The sequence below is a fragment of the Lingula anatina genome, chromosome 1, assembly GCF_051362555.1.
Source record: "Lingula anatina isolate TDL-2025a chromosome 1, LinAna3.0, whole genome shotgun sequence".
Classification (NCBI taxonomy): Eukaryota; Metazoa; Brachiopoda; class Lingulata; order Lingulida; family Lingulidae; genus Lingula; species Lingula anatina.
Genome location: NC_141767.1, coordinates 68,901,894 through 68,929,308, shown reverse-complemented (window position 1 = coordinate 68,929,308; position 27,415 = coordinate 68,901,894). Strand labels below are relative to the sequence as shown.

Genomic DNA, 27,415 nt, shown 5'->3' with positions numbered 1-27,415 from the left:
GATATGAAGGCCAGGAAACAAGCAAAGTGCAATTCATCATAAATAGTAGGTCAAAGGTCAATTTCAAGGTCACAGTAAGATTGCCAGTATATGACTTCCTATTCAAGTTCAATAGTAACTTTGGACCTATCTCTGCCAGTTTTCGAGATATAAGGGATAAAAAAATTTGCAAAGTTCAGCTTATGTTGAAAAGTAGGTCAAATGTCAATTTCAAGGTCACAATAAGAATGCCAGTATATGACTTCCTATTCAAGTTTCATAGTAACTATGGGTGTATCTCTGCCAGTTTTGGAGATATAAGGGATGTAAAATTTGCAAAGTTCAGTTCATGGTGAAAAGTAGGTCAAAGGTCAATTTAAAGGTCACAGTTAGATTACCAGTATATAACTTCCTATTAAAGTTCAATAGTAACTATGGGTGTATCTCTGCCAGTTTTGGAGATATAAGGGCTAGAAAATTTGCAAAGTTCAGTTCATGGTGAAAAGTAGGTCAAAGGTTAATTTAAAGGTCACAGTTAGATTACTTGTATATAACTTCCTATTCAAGTTCAATAGTAACTATGGGCGTATCTTTGCCAGTTTTGGAGATATAAAGATCAGAAAACTTCAAAGTGCAGTTCATCATGAAAAGTAGGTCAAAGGTCAATTTCAAGGTCACAGTTAGATTACCAGTATATGACTTCCTATTCAAGTTCAATAGTAACTATGGGCATATCTCTGGTAATTTTGGAATATTTAACATTTTCCCCACTGAATATTGCGATGTTGTAATTTTTGATATAGCGCAATGCCTAAGCCATATCTTAAACAAAAAAATGGACACCACCTCCAGTATTGCACTTGACAAATTTTACAATATGCAAGGAACAAAAGGTCTCTGGCATTTACCATTCCAGAATAAAAGCAAGTTTTCAGTTTCGGTATCTAATGGCTGCTTCTCCCGTGAAAATGCACCGATTGACCCCAAACTCCCAAAGATGAAAGGAGTCCCCAATTGTAACCCCTCACTATAACAGGAGAGCTTAGATCTGTGTAGTTTCCAAAAAATAGCACAAACAAATATTTTTTTGCAGAAAATTCCCATTTTTAGAAAATTTTGGCTTGTTTGACCTTGAAAAAAGGTCAAAAGTCAAATCCAAGGGCATATTTGGAATCTCCAGATATGACTTTCGGTCAGGCTTCTGTGGTAATTTTTCCCATAATTCCTTTGGTTTGGGAGATATTTAGCCTTGAATTTTCAAAAATTTTGACAAGGGTGCGTTTCAACAAGTGTCACGCCCAGGCCAATGCACCGACAGAGACAAAAAAACCAGGGTGTTCAAGTTGAGATCATATGTGACCTAAATCCAAGAGATGGGGACACAGGTCCTGGCGGTCTAGGAGGAGAAGCGGTAACGGTGACTTGTTTCCGGCGCCCGACTGCGGAGCCGCAGGAGCCGGCGGAGCTGTACGAGACGGGTCGGGACTAAAACCATGAGTACCGCCAGCGTATACGCTGGTGGTACTAATGAGACTGATTTCTTTCTCATGACAGAAATCACCACTTCTTTTGTCCCCAGCTTTTGACCCTGTGGTAGCTTCAACAATCTGCTACAAAAGAAGAAGAGCATGAAGCAGGAAATGAATAAACTAGGGAAAAGAACGTATTTGAGACAGGGGTAGATTGCTTAATCAACTTCTGAAAGCTGGTGATGCCTTTATTTTTGATGGAATGGCAGTAATCCAGTCAATGTAACCTCCAGGAAACTTCTGCATGCTTGGTGACAGCATTCCACTGATATCAATAGCAAAGAGATAAAGGTGTTCAAGAATCGACTTTCTTTGTTACCCACCTTTTAGCTTCCAAGAGCCATGAAAGATTATGAAGAGCCCAGCATGGATCCCAGATCTTAGAAATATATAATCCTGACCAGAGAACTCCACATCATTAGAAGAAATACCATGCCAATGGGAACAGCAAAAGGTGCTTGGCTAGTTCCTATTTCAGCATTGGGAATGGATGGCAGAATTCCTGGATGATATTGACAAATATTGCACACATTAAATAATGCCATGCTTGAAAGTAGTTAATTTTAAAGATAGCTCAGTATGGTTTTTAATGCTAAATAGATCAAAGTGCATTTAACTCAGTTTTCTTGTAGTCCTGTTTTATTTGTTAGTGTTTAGATCACAGTCGGAGTTATTGTTACAAAATGTCACTAAGTATTTTGAAAATGAGGGGCATTCAGCTTTCAGTACAAGTGCTAATATTGATGAGAAGAGACAAACATTATTATTCAAATAAGACAAAGGTTGTAGAGAAAGTGGGAGCAGCACTCAGATCGATGGTCTTCAGGAGACAGGGGAAAACTACATGAAATAATCTTCTGTGGTTAGATCAATGGAGTACATTTAACCCTCAGCCAGACCAAGTTTATAAATTACACCAGCTTATCTAGTCTGATAGTACTTAGGGGTTTTCTTGACACAGCTTTCAACAGGAAGAAGCCTCTGAGAGGTGTAGCACACAAGCACAGATGGTTCAGATGATGGGACGTTGGCATTGAGAAGATGGGGCATTGGCTCTGACATTATTGGACATTGGCACTGAGATATAATAAATAAATTAAGAAACATCCATGACTATGAAACAATTTACCTCTACCAAGCTGTCTAAATTTAACTTAAAGTTCAATATAGAATAACAATAGACAAAGAGACTAGTAATGTACATTTACAATATAGAAAGATAAGACTGCAGAGTACAATATGTATTGTGTAATAAAGAGAAGTGTCTGAATTACAGACAGAATCTTTCAAAAATTTTCTCTCAAGCTTTAGCACATCACCCTTGTTACAAGCACCATATCAGACTTGCCCCTTACAGTTTATTTTTCATGCATGTACCTATACCACTTGGCATATCCCATGAAATGACTGCAGACAAGTATAATGTAACCAAAGGAGAATTGGTCTGGCCATAAACTCTAGGAATTGTGGTGGTAGTGTATGAATAGGTGAGTGACTTAAATCCTATAGTTAAGAATTAATTTTTTAAAATACTTTTTAAACAACAATGACAGCAGCATACAATTAACAATAGCACATAAACATTTAACTATGCACTTATATAAGGAATTATCCCTCAAGAGAAGGCAAGAGGGGAAAACACCTGCACCACTGATTTCTACTCATCTGGTGATAAAACCAAAAAATTGGACATTACCAATATTCAAAAAGAAAGCGGTCTTACTTATAAAAAAAACTCTGTTACTATGGTTATACATGCTTCCTGAGCAGAAACAAGGCTGACAGATAGTATGTTGTTAACATGCAGTACAACCACATCACCTGCATCTGTCCCTAATTACCACTGAAATAAACATCTGTTTATATCCACATTTCTACAACTACATAACTTTTCACATGAAGAATTTGTCCAGCGTCTGGCCATTTTGTCCATTCAATGCTTTGTCACTTCTTCTACGTTTGGCTGATGGCTGTAACCCAGTCCAGTTTTCTCTGGAAGATGAAAAAACACCATTCTTGAACTTTTAAACCACTTTAGCGAGATTAGGCTCAAAAGTAGAACAAGGTTAAATTCAAGGTCACATTAAGATTCCAGATATATGATTTCCAATTCAAGTTTGATAGTAACTAATGTATCTCTTCTACTTTTGGGAATATAAAATTTTGACAAGGATGCATTGTGAGGATCTTCACACCTAGGCAAATGCATCAACAAAAGTAGGTTTAAGTTGATATTATATGTGACCAACTCCAAGAGATGAGAACACAGGTCCTTTTAGTATAGGATGAGGGTTAACAGTGACATGTATCTGCTGACATGACACCGAGCCATATGAGACGGGCTGGGACTTAACCCAAGAATATTGCCAGCAATTATGCTGGTGGTTGTAATGAACACACTGACCAATGTGCAACTTGTGGTTGTGAGTGATCATAGTTGGTCACATAAATGCCCGACATTTTACCTGGTATTTATTTCCTTTAGCACTTTATTATAAGGAATAGGTAACAAATTATTGGCCTAAAATATCCCAAATTCATTCTGACAATTTTTCATCATTTATATCAAGCATACAAACACACCTTTTATGACCTCCCCCCTGTTCCTGAAGGATTTCCTTGATGGTTGTTTTGCTGAGACAGGCATCCACATGTCTGTTAAATCTGTCCAGGTCTGGATCCCACTGCTGGATGCCACACACAGGACACACTAGGGATGGTGGTGCAGTGGACGGGCAGCGACTCTCTTCAGATGTACTGGCATCATTAGTGTGAACATCATCTGACCCTTGTGTCTCAAACTCTGATACTGTTATTGTATTCTTTGCATGAACTCTCCGGCGCTGCCTGCGAGGTTCAATTATATCTGTTTCTATAGAATTATCGCTTTGTGAGTTTAGACAAAGGTCCACATGGCAGTTAAACTCCTCCAGGTTTCTGCACTGTTGAATGATATTACACACAGGACACTGATATTTAACCATATCTGCTGCACTCTGTTTAATACTATTTCTATTACTGCTGGCAGTAGCTGGGGGATACAAAGTTCCAACAAAACTAGCAGAGTTTTCCAGTTCTTCATGCCCAGTAGCTTTTTCTTCTGAAAGGGGTTTTGAGGAATTGACAGCAACCTCAGAATCCATGTCACATGAAGTGTCACCTTTCATGAATGAGCTTAAATTAAAACCAGAAAGGTTTTCCAGGGGTTTGTCCTTCACCAGGCAGCCTTCACTGCTCACACTGGCCTCTGTTGCCACTTTAGTCTTGTTGAGAAAACTCACAAGTGTTGTCTGCTTTTGATCTTTCTTTGCGTTTTGAGACTGGAAGTTAGACATTCTGACCCCTGAAAATAATGAAAAAAACACCAAATTTTAAAATATCATATAGGCACATCTAAGCTTGGTTCAAGCCAACATTTGAAATTTTTCATCAATTGTTGAAGATTTAATTTAATTTGGACAATTTTTTTTTTCAAATTTATCATCATTCTAACAAAATTTTTATATGGGCAAGGTACAAAGGAGAGGTGTTAGTTCATTAACTAACACTGAATTTTTGCACAATTCTTCGGTGGACTCATGCCCCCTTACTTCAATAAAGTGCTTTGTTAATTCACAAAATAAGCTGTACAAATGTACAATAAAAGATCAATTTGTACCATTGAACCAGTACATTGGTAACAACTCAATAGCACAGATGACCTCACTTCATAAAATCCAACCTGGATATTTTAAAGGGGGCTCATTTGAGATGACACTGTTAGCAATAAACCAAAATCTATAAATATTTAGAGGTACAACAGTATATATTATTGTGCATCACTTACCCATGAGCCTCAACCTTAAAGGATTTGGAGAACACGCCAGAATTTCTGCTCTTAGTAAATCTTGTGCAGCTTTATAAATGCAGTCACTGTCACAGGTATACTCAACTAAGGACTGGGCGCGGGTTTTGACTTCAAACTTGACAGTTTTCAGCTTGAGAGTCACAGTTTTCCCCTATCAATTCAAGATAAAAGATGGTGTTATTTATTCGGTTATCATTAAATCATTCAATAAAACAACATAATGAGATATGGTTTCTAATACAATTAAAAAATTAAAAGCTTTTATGCATATATGTACATTGTTAAAACAGGTCATTTTGTCGAGAGAACTTTTTACATCATCTACGACATACATTAACAGACCACATATAAAACACATTGCTATCCAGTGCTATTGCAATGCCAATTTTAAATATTCAAGTAAAGTGAAATAAATGTACAAACACTCAAGTTCTCCTGCATAAGATCACTGGCAAGTTCTTCACACAGTTCACTGCACTTCTGATAGAGGTCAGTCGTTTTGCTCATTTCTTGAAATGTCCTGCCAATGTGGAAAGAAATACCATCATTTAAACCATAGCCATTAAAAACACTCAAAATGTTAAGTTTTCTCTATATATGAAATCTTAAGTTAAAGCTATCAATGTCCTGCCAATGTGGAAAGAAAAACCATCATTTAAAACATAGGCATTAAAAAAACTCAAAATGAAAAGTTTTCTCTATATATGAAATCATATCTTAAAGCTATCATCACAGTGTGCAGCAACTGACTGTTATTCTTTTCAATACAATAAACAACCTACTGCACACAAATGGGGAGGTACTTACCTTTCAACACTCATGCTTTTTCTCTCAGAATCTCTGAAATGAAGATCAACCATAACTGTAGTTAGAAATTATATGCCAGGTTGCAAATTACATGTACATCTAGGGCACTCCAGTTACACTGTACTTGTGTATCTATCAAGAGTTCCCCAGAGAGCTATCAAGCCATCATTTGGTCAGCCACTGGCCTCAAAATACAGCTAAGATTTACCAACACAGCTGTGTTATGGGGGATGATGGGTTGGTTCATCAGGACAGTCTGTGGGTGACCTAGCACCCCCCTCCCCCTCAAGTTATTCTTTTACACTCCCTGTACCCCCAAATCCTGGGGAAACCCCTGATGTCTATAAACATTACCTGCCAATTCTTGTAGAGCCAATACCAAGGCAAATCTGCATGAAGTACTTGAATGACATCTGGGAATACAGGTGATACAATATCCCCCTCTTCTCATACACATCAGCACAGGTGGTCACACCAAGAGCACTCAGCATCTTCTCAGATACTTTGCCAATCCCACACACCTGACAAGAGTACCAGTATTATGCTTTACTTACAGAGCAGGACTTAGGGGATTTGGGGGTCAAAAACCTCTCTTAGTTTTAAGGTAGCTTTTGCTTTTCTCAAAGGCTTGTTGCACACCTATTGAATCATTCCTCTGCTTCCAAAGTTCATTTTTGCATAAAATAAAATGGAGGATATCTGTTCACTTTGCTTACAATTAAATGGATAATGGGAATTTAAAAGAGTTTGAAACTGAATAAAGTGACAGTTTATGAGCAATATAAATTATATGAGGATGACAGGAAAATTTTAGTATTTTGGCACAAAATCATGTAAACAGTCTCTTCATTTCAATTTTAATTCCAAAAAAAAAAAAAAGGAAATGTTTTCAGAGGGAAATATTGAGCCTAAATATACACTGCCTACATGCCAAAATAAAGTAACCAACACACCTTCCTTATGCTAAGAACATCACAAGTAGTAAAACAACATATAACCTCTTTTCCCATAGAATAGTACAAGATGGACAATATACGTGTTCCCTTCACTTACCTTTCTAATGGGCATATCTTTCACAAAATCCATGACTGCCTCTCTGGTGGCTGGTATCATATACTGCCCATTGGGCTTGTTCTTGTCAGAGCACACTTTGGCCAGCATTGTGTTGGGGGCTATGCCTTAGGGATGGAGAGCAGGGTTTTAGTTATTACTGATCATTTAATGGCTTAAGTGTATCATTGCAATGAAAATTTTGAGAATATTCATTTGCCATTTACAATTTGTCATTTTAAAATACAAATGATAGTATGCCTTGGCATCTTAATCTAAAATTTACAAAAATGTAAGATGTAGAAATTAACAATCAATAAATTATCTATGTTGGCCATACCTGCACTTGCAGTGAGATTTGTTTTCTGTTGTATTCTGAACCTCATTTCATGCACTGCTTCCTCGGCACTAAGTCCAAATGTCCTGATTTCTTTGATTACCACTCCTTTCCCACACTGGGGGCATCCATGTTCTGCTGTTGCAGCACCAATAGTTGAAATATGAGCACCACTGTCATCATTATCATCACCATGGACACAGTTACCATCACCACGGTCACCGTTATCATGACCACTGTTACCATTATCATTACCATGGTCACCATTATCATCACCACTGTCAAAATTATCTTTTTCTAGCTTACTCTGCGTAACTTCACTGTTGCCAATTACCAAATGTTCACCATTAGCATTTTCTTCAGTGGAAACTTCCCTCTTGCTTCTTGAGGGTTTACCATTTTCATGACTCTCAACACCAGAATGTTCCAAACAAGTGCACCTGTCAGTGGTTAATGTATGTGTTCTTTCAGCTTCGGACAAGTTTCGTCTTTTTTCCAAGTGGTCTGTGAAGTCCAGGTACGCCTCATCTAAACTCATTGGACAAAAGTTGGAATCATACTCTGACATAATGTCTCGCACCTCTTTACTCACAGCTCGATACTTGTCAAAGTTTGTTGGCACGATTACAAGATCTGGACACAGTTTCTTTGCAATGAAACCAGGCATTGCTGCTCGAACACCAAATCTTCTGGCCAAATAGTTGGAGGTTGACTGAAAAAAAAAATCAATTGGGTCAATGTTTTTTCTTGAAAGGGCTTGGTCTTGGACAATATATTGTAATTTCAGGATTTTTGAGTTGTGGTTTACATGCAAACAAAAATATGTTTTAATATCAACAAACAAAATCAAGGCATTCAACAAATTAAAAAAAAAAACATTAAATCTAAATCAAAATATTTCAATTCTTTAGTAACCGTCAAAATAAAAACATACCTGCACACAATTCAATACACACTGAATACTTACTTGTGCTGAAATCTTCCATCACAGAAAGCCTAATCTGGTTATAAATAAAAATGGTAAAAAAAAAAAAAAAAAAAAAAAAAACTCAAAAATGTTACAGGAAAGATGTCTCACCAACATGTCCATTCCTCCCACGGCCATGGGTTTATTTCTCAGACTTGGCGCATCCCGCATTTCTACAGCAGCATAGAAAGCATCCATGTCCACATGAACTATTGTATGTCCAAGATCTCGGGATTCTTCCAACTGGTGAAGTAACTTGTCTACCTGACATGATGATATGATAATAATAATAATAGTAATAATAATATTTCATTGATTATTTCACTGATCATAGAAAAATACATTTACAGGCTCTCTAAACTACTACAGTGGTACAATGATATATATCAGATCCTTTCCATGATACACCAGATCCCTTACAATTACATATTGAGTATTGTGATACAATGTACATTGTCAAAAGAGTAATCTTGAATACTGTGGAAACACTTCATCACTTGTCAAATTATGATTTCAGAGTAATAAAATGTTCAGTCACTACACATACATAGCTTTCACTGCAGGACTACTCCATACCTCTATTGTGCCTTGCTGTATGTTCTTCTTGGTCAACTTCAAAAACTTCCTTTTCTGCTCAGCTATCCTGATGTTTACTTGTTCTTCTTTCTTCAGTTCATTTTCATAAAATCTTGAGCCTGTGTAAAAAATGCATAAGGACAATTTTAAAACTCAGAGCTACTTGTAACACATTTTAATTCTACTTCCACAAAGTCCAATGATTACTTAGCTCATATTAACTACATCTGTCAAATTGACATATGTTCCAAGTCTAAAGTTGGGTCTGGTTCCCTGGCTTGGTTGACTAGGATTTCCATGAGAGTGCTGTAACAGTGTTCCTGATAGGATAAGATGTGTGCATGTGACCACATAACCTTGGAAATTTCAGTTTTTTTGTTTTTTTTTTAAACTGGGGCCAGGGCACTTAAGGGGTCAGGTCATTAAGGATGACCTACTGCCTACTGATAGTATTTACTATCACATCACAATGCTAAGGTGGTACAACCTACCCTTTGATGCCTCATATATGATTTTGTTGATCTTCTCCTTGTCCAGGCCCTCCATGCCAGCCTTGTTGTCGTTGAGAGCCATACGGGATACGAGGTCTTTACCATCTTCATTAGCTTCGGTTGCACCTGGATCATGTCATCAGAATAATAGTTGATATATTTAACATAATGTAATTATTCTTACTTAATTTCCACAAAGCGAGTTATAACCTGGGTAATTTTGGATTTATTCACCCATGACTACACAAATGAAATCTGTTAATAGATAATATTAATAGATTAATGTTCTTAATGTTTTTTTAGTACTAAATTTTTTCAGATATTTTTGTCCAGCTACTACTTCAGTGTGTTACAATTCACTATGTTGGTGTAAATCGTGCAGCTGTGAGGCAGTCCCATACTCAGCATCTGTAAGTGAAAATTGTGGAAAAATTCCCATCATTTCACTAGAGAAGAGCCTCAATGGGTCAAATGCAGAAAAATAGTGTAAATTTTATTCCTCTAAGAATATTTCCTGGAAATTATAAAAGTTCAGAATGTTTCACAAGCTGTAGTGGAAATGAGCCAGCTAGGGAAAAGCACAACATACATGTAGGTGTCTGTACTTAGCACATGCACATGTGAGAGAGACTTCACAAAGAGATACCAGAAAAAGGCAGACCTGCATGCTCACATCCTCAATTTGCGTTTCTATCCTTGCCATTCTACTTACTTGACTGTACCACTTGTAGCTGACATTGGCACAAAAAATGTATACTTAATTTGTTAAAATAAAAGGGACTCGGCACTGCAAGTGAAATGAAGCCTTGCATGGTCCATTGGACATGAGGAACACAAGATAACAAGTGCAGAAGAGAGCAACACAATTACTGTGTTGGGAGAGTGGAGGAAGGGTGCTGAAAATGAGGAGGAAAAGACCACAATAATGAAACAGCTGCACAATGAAAATGTACATTAATCTTTCAGTTTTTTTTTATGATGTCTGAGTGAAAATTGTACTCAACTCTAAATACCCTTCACTTGAAAATGCATATTTCCTTTAGCAATGAGTGAGATGATCTTTTTTCTATAAACAAGGCAGCAAAGCTGTCAAATGTACAGACAAAAAACAGAAAAAAAAGCGCAGGAAATAGGATACTGTCAATTTTGATGCATTAATGTATTATGCTTACTGTAACTGCATAGCCAACATCAAATTCTAATTGTGCATAACATTGAATTAGGATGAAAGTAAAATGTGTAACAAGCATTAGACTGAGTTCCCATACCTAGATCAATCTAACAGGATCAATCCAACTCCAAGGGGTTTCTCACTAAATTGCTTTCAGTTTAAGCGGCTTAGGATTCTGGCATGCCAGTTTCAGTAGGCGTGACAGACAGCTAAGCCACTTACATTGATTGCAATTTAGCGAGAATTCCCTTGGAGATACATCGATCCACAGTTAGCGTGATAGGGTCTGGAAATAGTCCCTAAGGCTTGAGGCTGATAAGAGTTAAACTTTGGAAATGCCAGAATGGGATAAAGTGAAAATTTCTTAAACTCATTGCTTAAACTCAATTTAAAAAAAAAAAAAAAATATATATATATATATATATATATATATATATATATATATATATATATATATATATATATAATCATACTTGTAAGTTAAAAAAATACAGAAAGTGTTACAAAGTTACAGTACAGGGCTCCTGGTGGATGGGAGTGATAAGTCACATCTTGAAAATGCCAGTTTGAAAAATTTAAAATTAAAGAAAAAATTACAAAAAATATTCCACTAAAGCTGCCATTCAGTCTAGCTGCATAACCATGATATGAATCATCCAACTTCAGTTTAAACAGTGTAAACAAGTCACAGAAATATAATATATTTTGTTTTACCACAAAAAGGGCAGTCATAGCTATTATTCTGATATCTGAACTTGTCATCAGACCATGTGACCTCCATAGGTGGCTATACTTTGTAATAATTTCTTAAGAGATTTTAACAAAAAAAACTTTTTAGAAAAAAAATTATTTGCCAAAAAAGAACAGTTATTATCCCTTTAACTGTAAAGTCAAGTTGCAAATATTGCACAACAGGTAGTATCAATAAAAGTGAACTGTTACATACCCTTTGGAGTTATAAGTCCCACACTGAAAATGCCAGTAGGTAAAAGATAAAAATTTCAAAAATATATACAACAGAATAACATGGTCAACAAGATTACAGTTTCAGGACCATATGTGAGAGTTCAAATTCACATAATGAAAATCCCTATATGTGAAAAATGATGACAGTGCATAAAATAATATTACACAATGTTTAAAGACATAAAAACCAGCACAACTGCTAATGTGGAAAAACAAAATACACAGCGCTTCTGGTGGATGACAGTTGAAAGTGTCATCTTGAAGATGCTAGTGTTTGAAAAAAAAAATTAAAAGAAAATGTAAAATAAAACATAACAAAAAATACCAATAAAGCTGCTATTCAAACTTTTAATCTAGCTGTACAATTACTAACATGATATGAATAACCCTATTGAGTTTGAGAATAATAAGGCACTGTTATTCATCTTTAGCATTAATGTAAGCGTTACACAAAATTTTTTTTGTAAACTTATTTTCAATATTAAATAACATTTACCTGCATAATAATCATCGACTCCTAATTATGTGACACAGTTAAGAGAGATAAACCTATGGGACTTTACAATGAAATCTCAATGTGTGTTTATGTAATCTCATTTAATGGCCACTTGAAAATTAATTAAGCAAATTATTTTATAACCCTGAAATAACTTGAAAATTAATTAAGCAAATTACTTTATAACCCTGAAATAATTGCCTACTATCCATATACATTTATTGCACCAAATAGCACTCTACTGCATTGCTTTCAAAACAGAAAACAATTACAATGGTTTTCCAACACAAGCTGCACTTCAGTCTTCTCAGTAAGGTTGATTATCATAAGTAACATGGTTTTCCCTTAATCGCTATCCTGGCAGCAGTGTCCAAAATAGGGTTTTCTTCAACTTTCATGCAATAAAACATAATACTTAACAGCATATTGACCATCAATTTTTTTATAAAAAAATAAAAGTATCATGAATATTCAGAAAATGTGATTTGGGAAGGTCTTCAAGGCCACGGAAGTTCAGAGTCACACTTTCAAAATGCCAAAATGTAAACAAGAGATAACTGTACTGAAATGATTTTCTTTCCATTTTCAACACCTTTTTTAAAACAAAATAATCAATAAACTGTCATTTTTAAATGTTCAACTAGGAAAATTGTTGACATAAGAAAAATATCAATAGAACAATTTTCAATGTCCAATTTGCTCCATTTGCAGATGCTGAACATAGTGAATGATTAAATCTGACAAACTGCAATAATGAGTTCCTTTCCATTTATGAAACTTTATTACACAAAGCACAATAACAGGTTTACCGTCATTTTTATATAATCAACTAACAATATTGTTAAGAAGCAGAAAATGTCAAAACAACACTTTTACATATCTTATTAGTTACATAATGAGACTGTTGACATGCCCAAGAATTAAATCTGAAGAAATAACAATTATATACAAAAATACAGAAAATGCACGGCACCTCTGGTGGATGGGAGTTAAAAATCACATCTAGAGGATGCTAGTGTTTGAAAAATTATTTTAAAAAAAATTTAAATAAAACGTAAAATTTCCAATAAAGCTGCTATTCAAACTTTCAATCTAGCTGTATTAACTTGATATTAATAACCCCACCAAGTTTGAGAAAAATAAAGCACTGTTATTCATCTATAGCATGTTGGCATATCACTTTTTTTTTTGTTGTAAATTTATTTGCAATGTTAAACACCATTTATCTGCACAATTATCACCAAATCCTAATTTTGTGACACAGTTAAGAGAGCTAAACCTATGGGACTTTACAGGGAAATCTCAAGGAGTGTTTTATGTAATCTCATTTAATGGCCAATTGAAAATTAATGAGTAGGCAAGTGACTTTATAGACCTTAATTTAATTAGTGATCACCCATTCCTACAGTACCATCATATAGCACAAATGTGTTATAGGTGTTGCATACATGCTGAAAAAAGTGAAAAAACAGCATTACTTCCCTAAAAATGACCCGAACATGCTGATTTTCAAACTTGACCTGCGTATTATAAATACACATTTGTTCTGCAAGTTTCAAGCCAAAAGGTAAAATGGTTTTCCACTTATCATGTTATCAGTGTTGCATATATGCTGAAAAAAGTGAAAAACAGCATAACTTCCCTAAAAATGACCCGATCATGCTGATTTTCAAACTTGACCTGCGTATTATGAATATTCATCAGTTCTGTACTTAGTAAGTTTGAAACTAAAAGGTAAAATGGTTTTCCACTTATCGTGTTATCGGTGCTGCATATATGCTGAAAAAAGTGAAAAAACAGCATAACTACCCTGAAAATGACCTGATCATGCTGCTTTTCGAACTTGACCTGCGTAATATGAATATTCATTAGTTCTGCAAGTTTCAAGCCAAAAGGTAAAATGATTTTTCACTAATGTTATCAGTGTTGCATATATGCTGAAAAAAGTGAAAAACAGCATAACTTCCCTAAAAATGACCCCATCATGCTGATTTTCGAACTAGACCTGCCTATTATGAATATTCAGCAGTTCTGTAAGTTTCAAGGCAAAAGGTAAAATGGTTTTCCACTTATCGTGTTATCGGTGCTGCATATATGCTGAAACATGACAGCACTGTTCTGCAATGGGTTTTCTTCCATTTTTAAAACCCTTTTTAACATAAAACAAAATAAACAGTTTACTACCATTTGTATATGACCAACTAAGAAAATTGATGAGATGGGAAAAATATCAATAGAACAGTGTTAAATGTCCAATTTCCTCCATTCTGAGATTCTGAAGATAGTAGATGAATGAATCTGAAAAACTGCAATGATATGAGTTTATTTCCATTTTTGACACTTTATTACACAATACACGATATCAAGTTTACCATCATTTTTACATAATCAACTAACAATGTCATAAAGATGCAGGAAATGTCAAACAAACACTTTTACATATCTTATTAGTTCAATAATGACACTGTTAACATGCCTAACAATTGAATCTGAGGAAATGCGAAAAAACAGCATAACTTCTAAAATAATGGCCTGATTATGCTGATTTTGGAACTCAACCTGCATTTTAGTAAGATTGACCACTCCTGTAAGTATAATGACAATTGGCCTATCTGTTTTTCTTATATTGTGTTATCAGTGCTGCATATATGTTGAAAAAAGTGAAAAAATAGCATAACTCCCCTAAAAATGGCCCGATCATGCTGATTTTCGAACTTGACCTGCGGATTATGAATATTCATCAGTTTTGTAAGTTTCAGGCCAAAAAGTAAAATGGTTTTCCACTTATCGTGTTATCGGTGCTGCATATATGCTGAAAAAAGTGAAAAAATGGCATAACTTCCCTACAAGTCACCCAATCATGCTGATTTTCGAACTTGACCTGTGTATTATGAATATTCATCAATTCTGTAAGTTTCAAGCTGAAATAAAAAACAGTTTTCCACTTATCGTGTTATCGGTAAAAGTGCACGACGGCAAGGACGGCGACGACGGCGACGACGGCGACGACAGACGCAGATGATGGCTATATGTACAGACACATCTGTGTCTGTACATAAAAAGGGTACTGATACATTCAAGTGGACACCTTGGAGTCACAAAAAGACATTACTACTGACCAAGCATGACCAGTGGCATATGACATTACATAGCTACATGCCACGAGTGTCAAGTAAATACTAAAGAAGTAAATAACTATGCGGAATCACACAGGGGGAACAGATATATATGCACAGTTAACTGTTATTTAACTAAGCATGCATCTGCCATAGCACTGAAGAACTAAAGTGCTTCTTCAGTTGCTGTGTATGTTGCACAGCTGATGATGATATGAGTTTACCAAAATACACAAAGCTTCTTTATTTAAAACATTTAAAAAATGTTAAACCTTAATGAACATTTGTTTGTTCGGCATGCTTGTAACAACATTTTATTTAAAAACAATTACTAGCTGCAAGAAAGTTAAATTGAAGTATTTGCAGCATATGTCCTTTATCGGAAGATTAGGATTTTCATCGGTTATAATCAGCGACCAAGGAAAAGAAATTTTGCAACAAACTCAATGAAGATCCCCTTGATGACTTTGTCAATGTAGATGTACAAGAAACTGAGAATGTGGATCCGATTCACAATAGCCCACACATAGCTGTAAAAAAATGGAGGAGCAACGCAGACCACTAAGGATTCGGAATTTCCAAGCGGTTCCTCCATTTTAGAACAAGAAGTCAGGAGACCCTAGGATTCAAAAGTTAGAGTCTTGCACTGTCAGTTTTAAAACGTAGCATCCGCGGCCGCCGGACATTGTAAGGGTAGAACTCTCCGTTCGTTACACCGGGGCAGCACATTTATCAGAAACGAAGACTGAAATAGATATATAAGATTTGGGAACACCTACTAAGATCACTGAATGAGCTTCCGTCTTGTTTTTGACGCTGTATTTTCTCCATCTCGGAGTCCCTTTTGGAATTTTGACGACTTGGGGCCTGATTCCCCGGTTGAGCCCAATCACAAGAACGCCAGTCCTCCTGTTCGTCATCGTCTTCAAAATCATCCTCACAGTTCATGCTGCTGAATGTTACAACTGTTACAGCCCCCAGCTTCAACTCGGTGACAAGATGTTCACCCCACAAACACGCCAGTACTGGTTCCTCTGCGATAAACTACTCATGTACGTGATAACTTAAACTGTATCTATCATTAGCGGGTTTTAGTGCTGCCACCTATTGAAAAATAGGTTAATGATCGGTCAAGAGTTATTTCGCATCTATCGCAATGACACAATGGCACCCACTGGCACCTATTTGTGTTTCCTTGCAGTCTTTGGGCTAAATTGGACGTATAGCCCACCCACTGTACTGTATGATAATGGGTTGATGGGTCCAAGACAAATCTAAATACATTTATAATGGCATTGTGATGTATAATGCAGACTGAGATAAAAATGAATTTATATAATAGTCAACTACATTTGAAAAATGGGAAAAGAACGATTAAAATCGGGTTAGTAATTTTAACCCACTTATGGCCCTGTCACACCTTGACGATTCAGCCAGCGAACGCCAACGTATGAAAAATTTGGCCAATAGGCTGGCGTACGTCGAATAAGTTATGGGTTAGTTTTGTTTAAGTTAAGAGCACGCTGAAGCGCGCCGGCATACGTCGTAGTACGTCCAGGTAGTCCAAAAATTTTGTGCATGCACAAAACTTTTAGACGTAGGCCTATGTCAACGTATGATTCATACGTCCCGCATACGCGGGCAAAAAGTTATGCGATCGTTGACGCCCGTTCACACACACGTGTCAGTTACTCACAAGTCGTAGAATACGTCAAGATAATATCAAGCGTACCCAAGCGTTGTTCAACCTATGATTAACGCGCTTTGAACCTACGTGTAACTTATATCGAACTTACCTCTAGCGCACATTGACAATTTTAGACGTATTTGACGAGTTCCGAACAACCCCAGAACTTACTGAACGTGCTGCTAACGTTGAGCTACCGTATGATGGCGTGTTGGCAGCGTTTAGGGGAATTGGGGTAAAGCAATAACAACTCTTCCTTTGGGATTCAAAATTCCGCAAGAAATACATTGTACACAATGCATGGAAATATATTCTATTGCATTTTACCACTAAAACGGCAATGTCAGAGAGGGCTCCGTCAGTTAAAATCTCTTAAGATATTTTAACAAAAAACAAAACGTTTAAGGGGAAAAAACCCTGGACTAACTTTGAATGCAGGAATGGGGTCGTTGACCATTGGTAAGTACGGGAAAATTGCCGTTTACTCCAGGAAAATCCAATTTTTGGCTAAAACGAAGAGTTATTATGACTTTAAATGTACATTAACTAACCGGCTGTTTAAATGCTGTTTATAAAACACAGTTTTACCCGCCGTTTAGTTAACCAGTGTTTAGATAATTTATCCACTGGTTACGCTTATTTACTGGATAGTCCTAAACGTCCTTTATAAAACCGGGCCCAGTGGGTTTGGAGTAAGGTCCAACCACCACAGGGACGAAGGCAACGCAAGATTTCCCTAGGCGGATCGCCTGCAATATAATTCGCCATCATTTTTATGAATTCGAATAAGCGAGGGCAAAGCTTTAAAAGGCAAAATTATTTTAATAACATTATAAAAATTAATGTCAGCTACATTTCCAGCAGATAAAAGAAGAAGTGTCCCATTAGGTATTTATTTTTATTTAGGCTATTTATAATTTTTTAAAAGATGAAACACAGGGGAAATGTCGTACTGGTAAGCAACGGGGCTTTCACGCCTGGATGATGATTATGTTTGTTTTATTTGTTATACAGGTTAATAAAGTGCACTGATTTTGGGTAACAGATTTTGCTGTCATGTTGGGAACTACATTACTCAAACCAGGTGAGAAGATAATATCTATATTACTTGGCATCGAACCAACTTCACTGGGAACTGCATTGTGGGAGATTTCAATTCTCAAAGAGAAAATCTCCACGCCTTACACCCGACTCTCATTAAAATGTAAAATGTTAGTAGGTTGAATTAAATCATCATCATTTTACGCCTTTTAGGGTGCATTCCCAGAGATTTAGATCAATCCAGAGATTAAGATTTAGATCGACCTAACTTCCTGGGGGTTCACGCTAAATTGCAGTCAGCCGTGCGCGCACCATAGTTTACCTTTACAGCTTTTAGTAGGCGGGACAGACGCTTTTAGCCGGCTAAGCTGACAGTAATCTAGTGAGACTCCCCACAGGGATAGATCGATCTAAATCTATGGAAATGGGGTCTTATTTTCAAAAGGAATTAGTATATGGAAGTTCAAACTATCAAATAGGGGTAAATTAAGCCTTTGTTCGACTGAACCAATCATTTATATGGCAGTAATATTTCAGAATTTTTTCCAGGAATCAGGGAAGTGAACTAAGGTAGCCGCCAGCCTGTGGTAATTGCTGTCCCCTTCTTACCTCCCCTGTTTTCCTATTGTCAATTATTATTCAACACTTTAACTGCTTGTCAGTTTAGAGTTTCTGATAAGTTGCAAAGTATATATTTCACCACCTTGTATGTATTCTACTCAACACCAGGAGGAGGCGTGTTAATCTGTTAATCTGATTGCATTCAGCGAGAGCCTCCTCCCACCTCACCCCCCAAGTCACATTGATCTACGTAGAACGATAGTTTGATTGGGAATGAGCCCTAAGCTACTAGTGCCGTGCTTTTCAACAGTGGCAAGGAATAGGAGGCTCAGAGAGTATTCACAACTAGTCCGCGGATTAAATATGGTTCACACTTGAAAGCAAGCAGCAGAATCCCATAAAAATCCTGTAATGGATTCCCCACCTCCCAATTGACTGGATATTGAAATCGATCTTATATTATTATTTACTATCTGAATGTTTCTTTTATTTATTTTACTCTTTTAAATATTGTGTTTGCGTTTCATAAATCATGACTCTGTAAAGTCTACCGAACATTTAAAATGGTTTTTACACTTAAAATAAAAAAAAAACATAATTATTATTATTACTATTATTATTACTGTAGCTGTTGATACACGCTAAACCTTTCACTCCAGCTGTCACCCCTCCCTTGTTGAAAAAAAAAATAATAACTTTGGTGAACGTTTCGACAGGGTCACCCACCCACCACCCACCACCACCCTCCACCTCCCAAAAATATAATCATAATAAGATGGCGTTTATTTGCCATGGGACAAGAATAATTTTAACAAAAATAAAAGGCAATGCGCATGCACCACGTCTGTTACTCTTGAACAGTAGACATTCGTATAATCCATTCCTAATCCAGCAATATGCATGGGCTAAATAACCAAAAATTGGCTCGGAATTAACCGATCAAGGCGCAAAGTTTAAGCCACGGGCACTAAAGCACATCGTTACCCGAACCTTCTGTCTGTTCCCCTAGTAGTGAGTCCATTGTCAGTAACATATCACACCTTTGCCGCTTTATCTGTAGGACGGGCGCTGGCCGTGAGGATTGACTTTTATCCCGGTTCCCCAATGACTTTTAATGGCTATGTCTAAGGGGCAGTGTATTTAAGTAATTATTCGTAATTTTGCTAATAAGCCATTCCATGTCCATCTACCGTAAGCTGACACTCTTTGCGCTATAGGCCTCGAAAATACAACGAACCTTGGTGTGCAATTTCAGTCAAAGTAGACGGAAAGAGTTATTTATCACCTTTGTTCCTTCGTTGTTAACAAGAGTCTTGAAGCATAGAAACTCGTCTATAAATAATCCGCATACTTGAAGAACATCATTAAGTTCTGTGGACAATGGCAGAGATTTCAGCAGGGGGCAGGTTTTATGCTTTTGCGTGCCCGACCAAAAGGATGATGGTGCTGATCCTAGCCCTGGCGGTGGGGACAACGAATTTAGTTGCATACCCTACAGAGGAAAGAGGAGAAGGGGTGTTGGCATACGAGGATTTGAAGGTAAGAATCGTGCCCAAAACCTTCATTTGCCTGCAGGTCTGAGGGCAGAAACACGTTTTTTCCAGATCTTCGCAATCTACAAATAAACCGTATGAATGTCACAGTGAAACTCATTTAAAGATTTTTGCTAGGGTAATTTCAGTAAAAAAAAAGACTTTGTAAAAAAGAAAAAAAAAGTAGATTTTTTTTTTCAAATTATTCTAAAAAGACTTTGCTCAGTACTCTGTATATTCGGTAGTGTTACCAATTTTTTAAAATCAAACTGAACCATGGGAATGGAGTTAAGGATAAACACAAAATAAGTTTATAAACTTATGTTGTGCAAAAATGGAAAAATTGGGAACCATAAGCGCCATTACACATCTTGCTTTGCCTAAAAAGGTTGGCAAATTTAAACAAAAGTATGGTTTGACACTTATGAGACGATGAGACGAATTTTGGCAAAATATATGCAAAAAAGATAAAAATAACCTTTTGTAAAAAGAAAAATACAACAATGATAATCCCCCCACGCGGCTTTTTGAAAGGAACACTTTTTAAAGCAAACAATACAACTCAGTTAATTTACAGAAAAAAATAAGAAGAAGATTTGGCAGTTACTTGCACTGATGCTTTAGACTGCGACAGCAACGGCGCCTACACGGACAGACACAGTGATCAGAAGGTATTCAGACGCGTGCAGCGTCTATATATAAAAACCGATCACTTACTAAGCGTCTTAATATTCTCCCTGTCAGTTGCGTATTTTAACGTTATCCGTTTATCACAACATGAACAAGAAAGAAGATTTTTGTGTGATTGCTATATTTCTCCGTTCAAAGGCATAGGATGATTTTTATTGCTTCATATAACATTCTTTTGCCTAAAAAACAACACGAAGGCCCATTTTGGCCAAATAAGAAAATAAATTTCTTTTGTCCCAAATTTAAATCGAAAACTGACGTAGAAGATGTATTTAAATACACTGTACAATGAATCATATAATGTTGTAATTCGAGAGAAAATTATCGATAATGCGATGAAAGTTCATTGAAGGAATTATTTCACACGTTTTGTTCCTTTGATTCTTTTGCGCTCGTTTTGCTGGTCGATTCAGATATATTATACTGACCGCCAATGAGAAAGTCAAAATACTGACTTATTATTTTTCTATCAGCTATGCAAATTGATTTTTTTGTTGTAGTTTGCTCTTTGAAGTGATGACTTTTCGTGTTTTTTTTTATTTTTTATTTTATTTATTTATTTCTTTAATTTTGTTGAGGATACAGTCCCGGCGGAAAGTCCCCTTTCTTACTCCGCGGGCCCCTGCGGGTTGTTCATACGGCCTGGCGCGGTAACCATAAAAATAACATTATCACCCATGCGCTGTTTAGTTTCTGTTAACAATAGTACCATGCCCTGCCCCGTCGGGTAATTATCGTGACTTACTTTATGCTAACAAAAGAGCCTAACCCTAGCTCGCTGAGGTAAAGATCGAAGCTGAGTGGTCGCAATTAAGTGTTCGTCCAAGCCTTAATTGACCTTTAATGCGTGGTGGCTTCACTCTACTTTGATCACTCTACTCTGATACGGAGATTTTAAGTATAAGAACTTGCCAACAGTGATTTTTAAAAGTGCCTTTACCAAAAAGATTCGGTGATGAAAGCAACTTTCGTGTACATTTTAGCTATGAATTGATTGAATACACATAGAGTTGAATAAATGAATTTATGGAAAGATCAAATAAAACACTACTCGTACTTGTACATGTAATATTTATTTGGCTTCAAACCGTCTTTACTATATACATATTATAAACATAATTGAACTTTATTTTTATAGTAGGTCCTGATATTTCTGTTTGCTTTGTTCATGGATAAAATGCATTTTTTTCCAAAAAGACTTGTCATTTGTTTGGGTAATAAACATTTTGTAGGCCTTATCTTTAATATAATTTAGTCTACATTTGCATACAGGAACTCTCCCATCTACACCCGTAACATTTCTGTCCTTTTGAATTCGTTCATCAACAGTAAACAATCTTCCAATTAGATGCACGCAAAAGTTGCCTGGTGAACTGGCCTACTGTCGAATATCAAAATGTATGTTTGGTAGACAGGCGAAATATAGTAAAATGTTGTGTTGATCTTGAAAATGTCATAAGTGACGTTCTTTGGGTGTGGCATGGACAGCCTATATGTAAAGCCTTTAAAAATTCTTTGCCACTAGTAAAAATTACTCTATCACCGACCAGACTGACAGTAAAATTGTATCTTTAACACACCGACCACTGAGCACCCTTCTGCAACCCCGAGGTGCTTTTGCCATTTTTTTTTTTTTTTTGCCTGTGTTGAGCTACCTTCAGCGACCAGCCTTCGCGACCTATTTTTGCATGGCGTCCACGTGGTGTGAACTGGTGTGAACACCCCGTATACCACCTTTGTACGATGTGAGCGACCACTCTGCTTCCTTCACCCTCTAAACAGACTTTGCCAGTCTCATGGTCACACTAACGACCGACAAAGGAGGCGCACTTTCTGTGTAAATCTGGGCTCAAGAAATCTTCACAGAGAAAAGAATATCATTAAATAAAACAAACAAAATGCCCTTTGAACAAATACACATAAAGATGTGACATTTGGTTTGAGAAGATCAGCCAGCAAAAATGCCTGTCGTGCAGAACTTGGGCGTCTCCCATTATACTTGGACATTTTTAAACTAGTATTAAGATACAGTGAAAGGCTGAATAACCTCCCAGAGCAAAGAATTGTCAAGCAAGCGCACAACAGAGAACAAACAAAAAGGAAAAATAACTGGTTTTTGGCAACGTCAAACTTGGCTTCATGTTGGGGAATAAATCACTCAAATTCCACCACAACTGACAATAAAATCCATAATCACAAAAATAATAAGCCAAGGACATACAGAAAAATTAAAAATCAATACGAGCCCGAACCATACTTAAAAATGAATATTTCACGTACCCACAAAAAAACTTTTGGCAAAAATGCGAATAAGTGACCACGATCTAGAAATTGAAAGAGGGCGACATGAAAACCCAAAAACACAACTATCGGACCGAAAATGCCCTCATTGTGACAAGGTGGAAGATGAAATTCATTTTTTCCTCGAATGCGCTGATCACGAAATTGAAAGAAAACTACTATTTGAATGCATACCAGTGGTAAACTGGGTCTAACAGACAAGGTAAGACGGCTGGACATCATTTTAAATCCACCTTCTGTGCAGGGTGCAGCTGCAGTAGGGAGTTATATAAGTATAATTATGAAAAAACGCAATTAATTAGAAATACACTTAGGATTTAATCTATTTCACTTAGAATGTATATTGTATAACATCATATATGTATAATTTTTTTAAATATTATTATTTTCTAATATTACTGTTTTTTCCATATATATATATATATATATATATATATATATATATATATATATATATATATATATATTATTAAATGGGTTTAACAGCTTAGCACTAAATTAATCAGCGTTACGCCATAGCGTTCCTGCAACCGCAAAAGGGCAATGCTCGTTGAAATACGAAGCCAAGCTTGTTATGTCGCCTGGTTGTTGCATAAATCCTGTCTTTTCTTTCAGGTTTCATCCTTTCATCCTGGGTCTAACCTGTTAGACCCACCTCCCACGGAGTCTCAATTAACGGCGTAAAATTAACACATATAAACCACTTCTAGTTGTTTCTAATACAACTCAAATGATGTTGAGTTGCCAAAGAATGAGCAAATAAATCACTCGGTCAGCAAATAAAAAAAACTGCACCTTTTTCATATTGCTGGTTGTAATCTAGACCTATTTATCCTTCCCTCCAATTCATAAGAGCCCGCCAAATGACGTGCTTATGCTCGATTGTTGAGGTATTGTGGACCAGTGTCTAAAACTGGGTTTCCATACCTAGATCGATCTAACGGGATCGTACCATCTCCACGGGGTTTCTCGCTAAATTGCTTTCAGCTTAAGCGGATTAGGTGTCTGGCGCGCCTACCAAAGCTGCTAAACGATAGTTAATTACCCCCTATCAGCTTCAGTAGGCGTGACAGACATCGAAGCCGCTTAAGTTAATTGCAATTTAGCGAGAATCCCCTAGGAGATAGACAAATCCAAAGTTGGTATGATAGGGTCTGGGAATGGTCCCTAATGGTAGGCCTATCTCAGTGCAGATTATCATCGATCATGGCCGTCCTGTGGGCATGCAATGTAACATGAGCGAAAACAGTAATCGCTGATCATGTTTGATTACTTTCCAAGCATACTTTTCTCAGATGTTTATTTGGAAACTTATCAAATATTTTGCTGCCAATTTTTTAATAGGCTCTTTATTTTGATATCTTTAATCCCCTGAAAAGCCAGTTTTCTTCCACGGCGCTCCAAATGGTCTAATTCCAAAGCATGCCTTTCCTAACCCACACTTCACTATTTATTTCAGAATGCTGCTTTTGGTCGGTTCACCCAAGGCGACACTGCCAACTTATTATCTGGTCTCAAAAATATGGAAAACAAATTGGACTACGATGGAGCCATTAAACAGATTCCAGAAATGAAATCTAAAGTACCAAACGGCCCTGACGTACCTAGGAAGCGGCAGGATGGAGGTAAGTTCGTTAATGCTATTGTATATTGTCGGTTTCTTGGCATGTGATAATAAAAGAGCATTCACACCTATTTTAGGGGGTTGAATTTTAATGATATGGGATATATGTAGTGTAGATGCAGTGACAACCCAGCTGCAAACACAGAACGTTATCATAACGTTAATATAACCAAAAATCGTTACGGTAACGTGATGGTAATGTTAAAAAACGTTCTGTGTGTGCTGGGAAGTTACTATATATCCATCCTAAAACGTTAAAGGGATAATAACTCTTCGTTTCGGCCAAAAAATGAATTTTCCTGGAGTAAACAACAATTTTCCCATACTTACCAATGATTAATGAATCCATTTTTACAATCAAAGTTAGTCCCTGTTTTTTTATTCTAAAAAGTTTGGTTTTTTGTTAAAATCTCTTAAGAGATTTTAACAGAGTATAGCCATCAGTGGAGGTCACGTGGTCTAAAGACAAGCTCAGATATCAGAATAATAGCTATAACTGCCGTTTTTGTGGTAAAACAGAATATATTATATTTCTGTGAGTTATTCACAATGTTTTTATTGTGAAATATAGATCTCATACGAAGAGTTATTATCCCTTTAAGGAGAAGCTGGTACGTGTAGTAGCAAGGAAATGTATGAGAAACCTCCTAGGTAGTGGTAAAATTTGTCACATACATCCACATAACATTTAATCTTTTTATTTGACTGAAATATTTATAAAAGACTTATATCATAAGTTTAAAGTGTATTTTTTCAATATATGTGTAGTTATTTACCTTTTTCAGGTTTTCCTATGTGCATATGGAAGATGTGCCCTCAAGCACCTTGGACGAACCGCGGACGACGATAAACAGTGACCAGTTTTATCAGCTAAAATGCCATGAAAATGCCATTGTTTTTTATCTTCGCCAATCAAACAGAAAAGAAAAAACTGAAAAGTTGTCATGACTGACGCTAGTTTGACTAGGTCTTGGAAACCTGGGCCGCCTTTGCTGTCATGTAGCCTAACAGGATACAGAAGAAATAACTTATCGCTCCTTTCTTTCACTGGGCATCCGAAGGTGTTTCATATCTTGCGGTAACTTTTTGCTGAGAATAAAACCTCAATTTTGTTTACTCTTCTTTCCAGAGTATCATGCGAAATTTGTAGCAAGGGTATTGCCTTACTGGTTCATATTTTGGTCATCATTAATATTTTTGGCGAGTATTTTGTGATCAAATTGCTTAGGCATCACTGAACTTTTCAGTATTAAAAGCGCCATTCATAATAGGGGACTAAGTAGTGTAAGGGTCCAATATGGCCGACCCACCTTAATCTGCTCCACGGGGAATCTGTTCAGTGCCTATTAGCGGATTAGACGGCAAGCTTTGTAGTGGGTCACCATATTTGACCCTCGGACTAGTTAGTCCCCTATTCTGAATAGACATAGCCAGCGTACGTACTTGAATTCTCAGCAGGCTGAGGACAGGCCTGGCCTGTTTGACCCGCACATTTTATTGGCAATATTAAACTGAGTATCAATATTTTCAGAAATTATACTAGGAATTCAATTAATATTTGAAAATATGAATACTGTGATTCTTATGACATAATAATTTTACTGTCCAAGTTTCGATAGGGTCCATGTTACTTATAGGTACATGTAATAACATTTCAGACAAGGCAGAAAAATCTTAGTGATCTTGTACTTCTGGTGAAATACCCTCAACATTTAAAGCTTAATTTCAAAAATTGTCGGCCTATTGCCTCCGATGCTTACTTTTGAACAGTTTTGACCATTAAAAATTTTGTATCTTTTCTGGCTCCCATTACAAAAACAGTTATCCATAAAAGGAATTTAATTAGTCAAACGTTTTTTTAAAGAAATTATGTCAGAAACAATATACACTTATTGGTTCTTAATCCTGCTATCTTTTGTGCAAAATTTTAGAAAAAGTGTACATAAGCAGGACTAGGACCAACTAAAGTTGTTTGGTGGGAGCTTGAAAAGAACGAACAGATCACGTAAAATCTTTTCTTAGTTACAGATGTTACATTGGCAGGCGAATAGTTTTAGCGTTGTTCATACCTATATTTCTCCAAAAATGTGACTTTGGTATTTTAGATTTTTTGTGTTTTACTTATTTTTTTCATGTTACAAATAAATATTTGTGTGCATCCTGCTGATGTGTATGAGTTCTTGGTCTGTTTTAACATGTAAGTTCTAGTTACACACTAGGGGTTTAAATTGAAATGCGACTATGATGCTTTGATACTCCAAGCCCAGCTGCGAAGACATTAAACATTTCGATACAGTTTTGGATATTTTGCGGTGCTCCGGTGTGCCTCAAACGATAAGATCAATCTCTCCTTCCTTCTGATAAGACGCCAAGAGATAGTTTCAGAATAAATGGGGCTGGGTGGAGCTTCCTCTGTCCGTATAAGAGTGATATGTTTCAATAAAAGTTGAGAAATATACATTATAGAACCGGTTGAAAAAAGTTTCATTTCTGCATTATTCTGAAGGAAAAAATTAAGAAAAAAGAAAAAAATTGCCGCCGAAGTTGTCTTTTTCTTCAAACCGACCAAAAAATATACAGAACATTTTGTACAGTATGGAAAAACAATAGGCCTATACATCTCGAAAAAGTACATGCGCTTGTACTT

The 27,415-nt window shown here is 36.4% G+C and overlaps 2 protein-coding genes across 2 annotated transcripts; one reads left to right on the top strand and one right to left on the bottom strand.

Annotated features, from left to right (window-relative positions):
• Positions 1-2,696: 2,696 nt before the first annotated feature.
• On the bottom strand, positions 2,697-16,427 carry LOC106153638 (DNA polymerase kappa). The gene is made up of 12 exons (XM_013527678.2): positions 16,112-16,427; positions 9,584-9,709; positions 9,093-9,211; positions 8,628-8,780; positions 7,553-8,261; positions 7,216-7,340; positions 6,517-6,683; positions 6,163-6,195; positions 5,779-5,875; positions 5,335-5,506; positions 4,092-4,851; positions 2,697-3,500 (listed from the first exon to the last, which is right to left on the bottom strand). The coding sequence occupies exons 1-12, from the start codon at positions 16,278-16,280 to the stop codon at positions 3,401-3,403; spliced, it is 2,730 nt and encodes a 909-aa protein (XP_013383132.2). The 5' UTR covers positions 16,281-16,427; the 3' UTR covers positions 2,697-3,400.
• Positions 16,428-19,725: 3,298 nt separating this feature from the next.
• On the top strand, positions 19,726-26,931 carry LOC106153469 (uncharacterized). Its single transcript, XM_013527445.2, has 3 exons — positions 19,726-20,160; positions 24,604-24,769; positions 25,554-26,931. Exons 1-3 carry the CDS (start codon positions 20,002-20,004, stop codon positions 25,616-25,618), a joined length of 390 nt encoding a protein of 129 aa, XP_013382899.2. The 5' UTR covers positions 19,726-20,001; the 3' UTR covers positions 25,619-26,931.
• Positions 26,932-27,415: the final 484 nt, after the last annotated feature.

Coding starts and splice junctions, on each gene's coding strand:
- LOC106153469 (XM_013527445.2), top strand. CDS start 20,002: ATGGCAGAGATTTCAGCAGGGGGCAGGTTTTATGCTTTTGCGTGCCCG. Junction 20,161..24,603: donor TGGCATACGAGGATTTGAAG/GTAAGAATCGTG, acceptor TATTTATTTCAG/AATGCTGCTTTTGGTCGGTT. Junction 24,770..25,553: donor TAGGAAGCGGCAGGATGGAG/GTAAGTTCGTTA, acceptor TACCTTTTTCAG/GTTTTCCTATGTGCATATGG.
- LOC106153638 (XM_013527678.2), bottom strand. CDS start 16,280: ATGAACTGTGAGGATGATTTTGAAGACGATGACGAACAGGAGGACTGG. Junction 7,341..7,552: donor AAATCTCACTGCAAGTGCAG/GTATGGCCAACA, acceptor TCCATCCCTAAG/GCATAGCCCCCAACACAATG. Junction 4,852..5,334: donor TTTAAGGTTGAGGCTCATGG/GTAAGTGATGCA, acceptor CATTATTTTCAG/GGGTCAGAATGTCTAACTTC.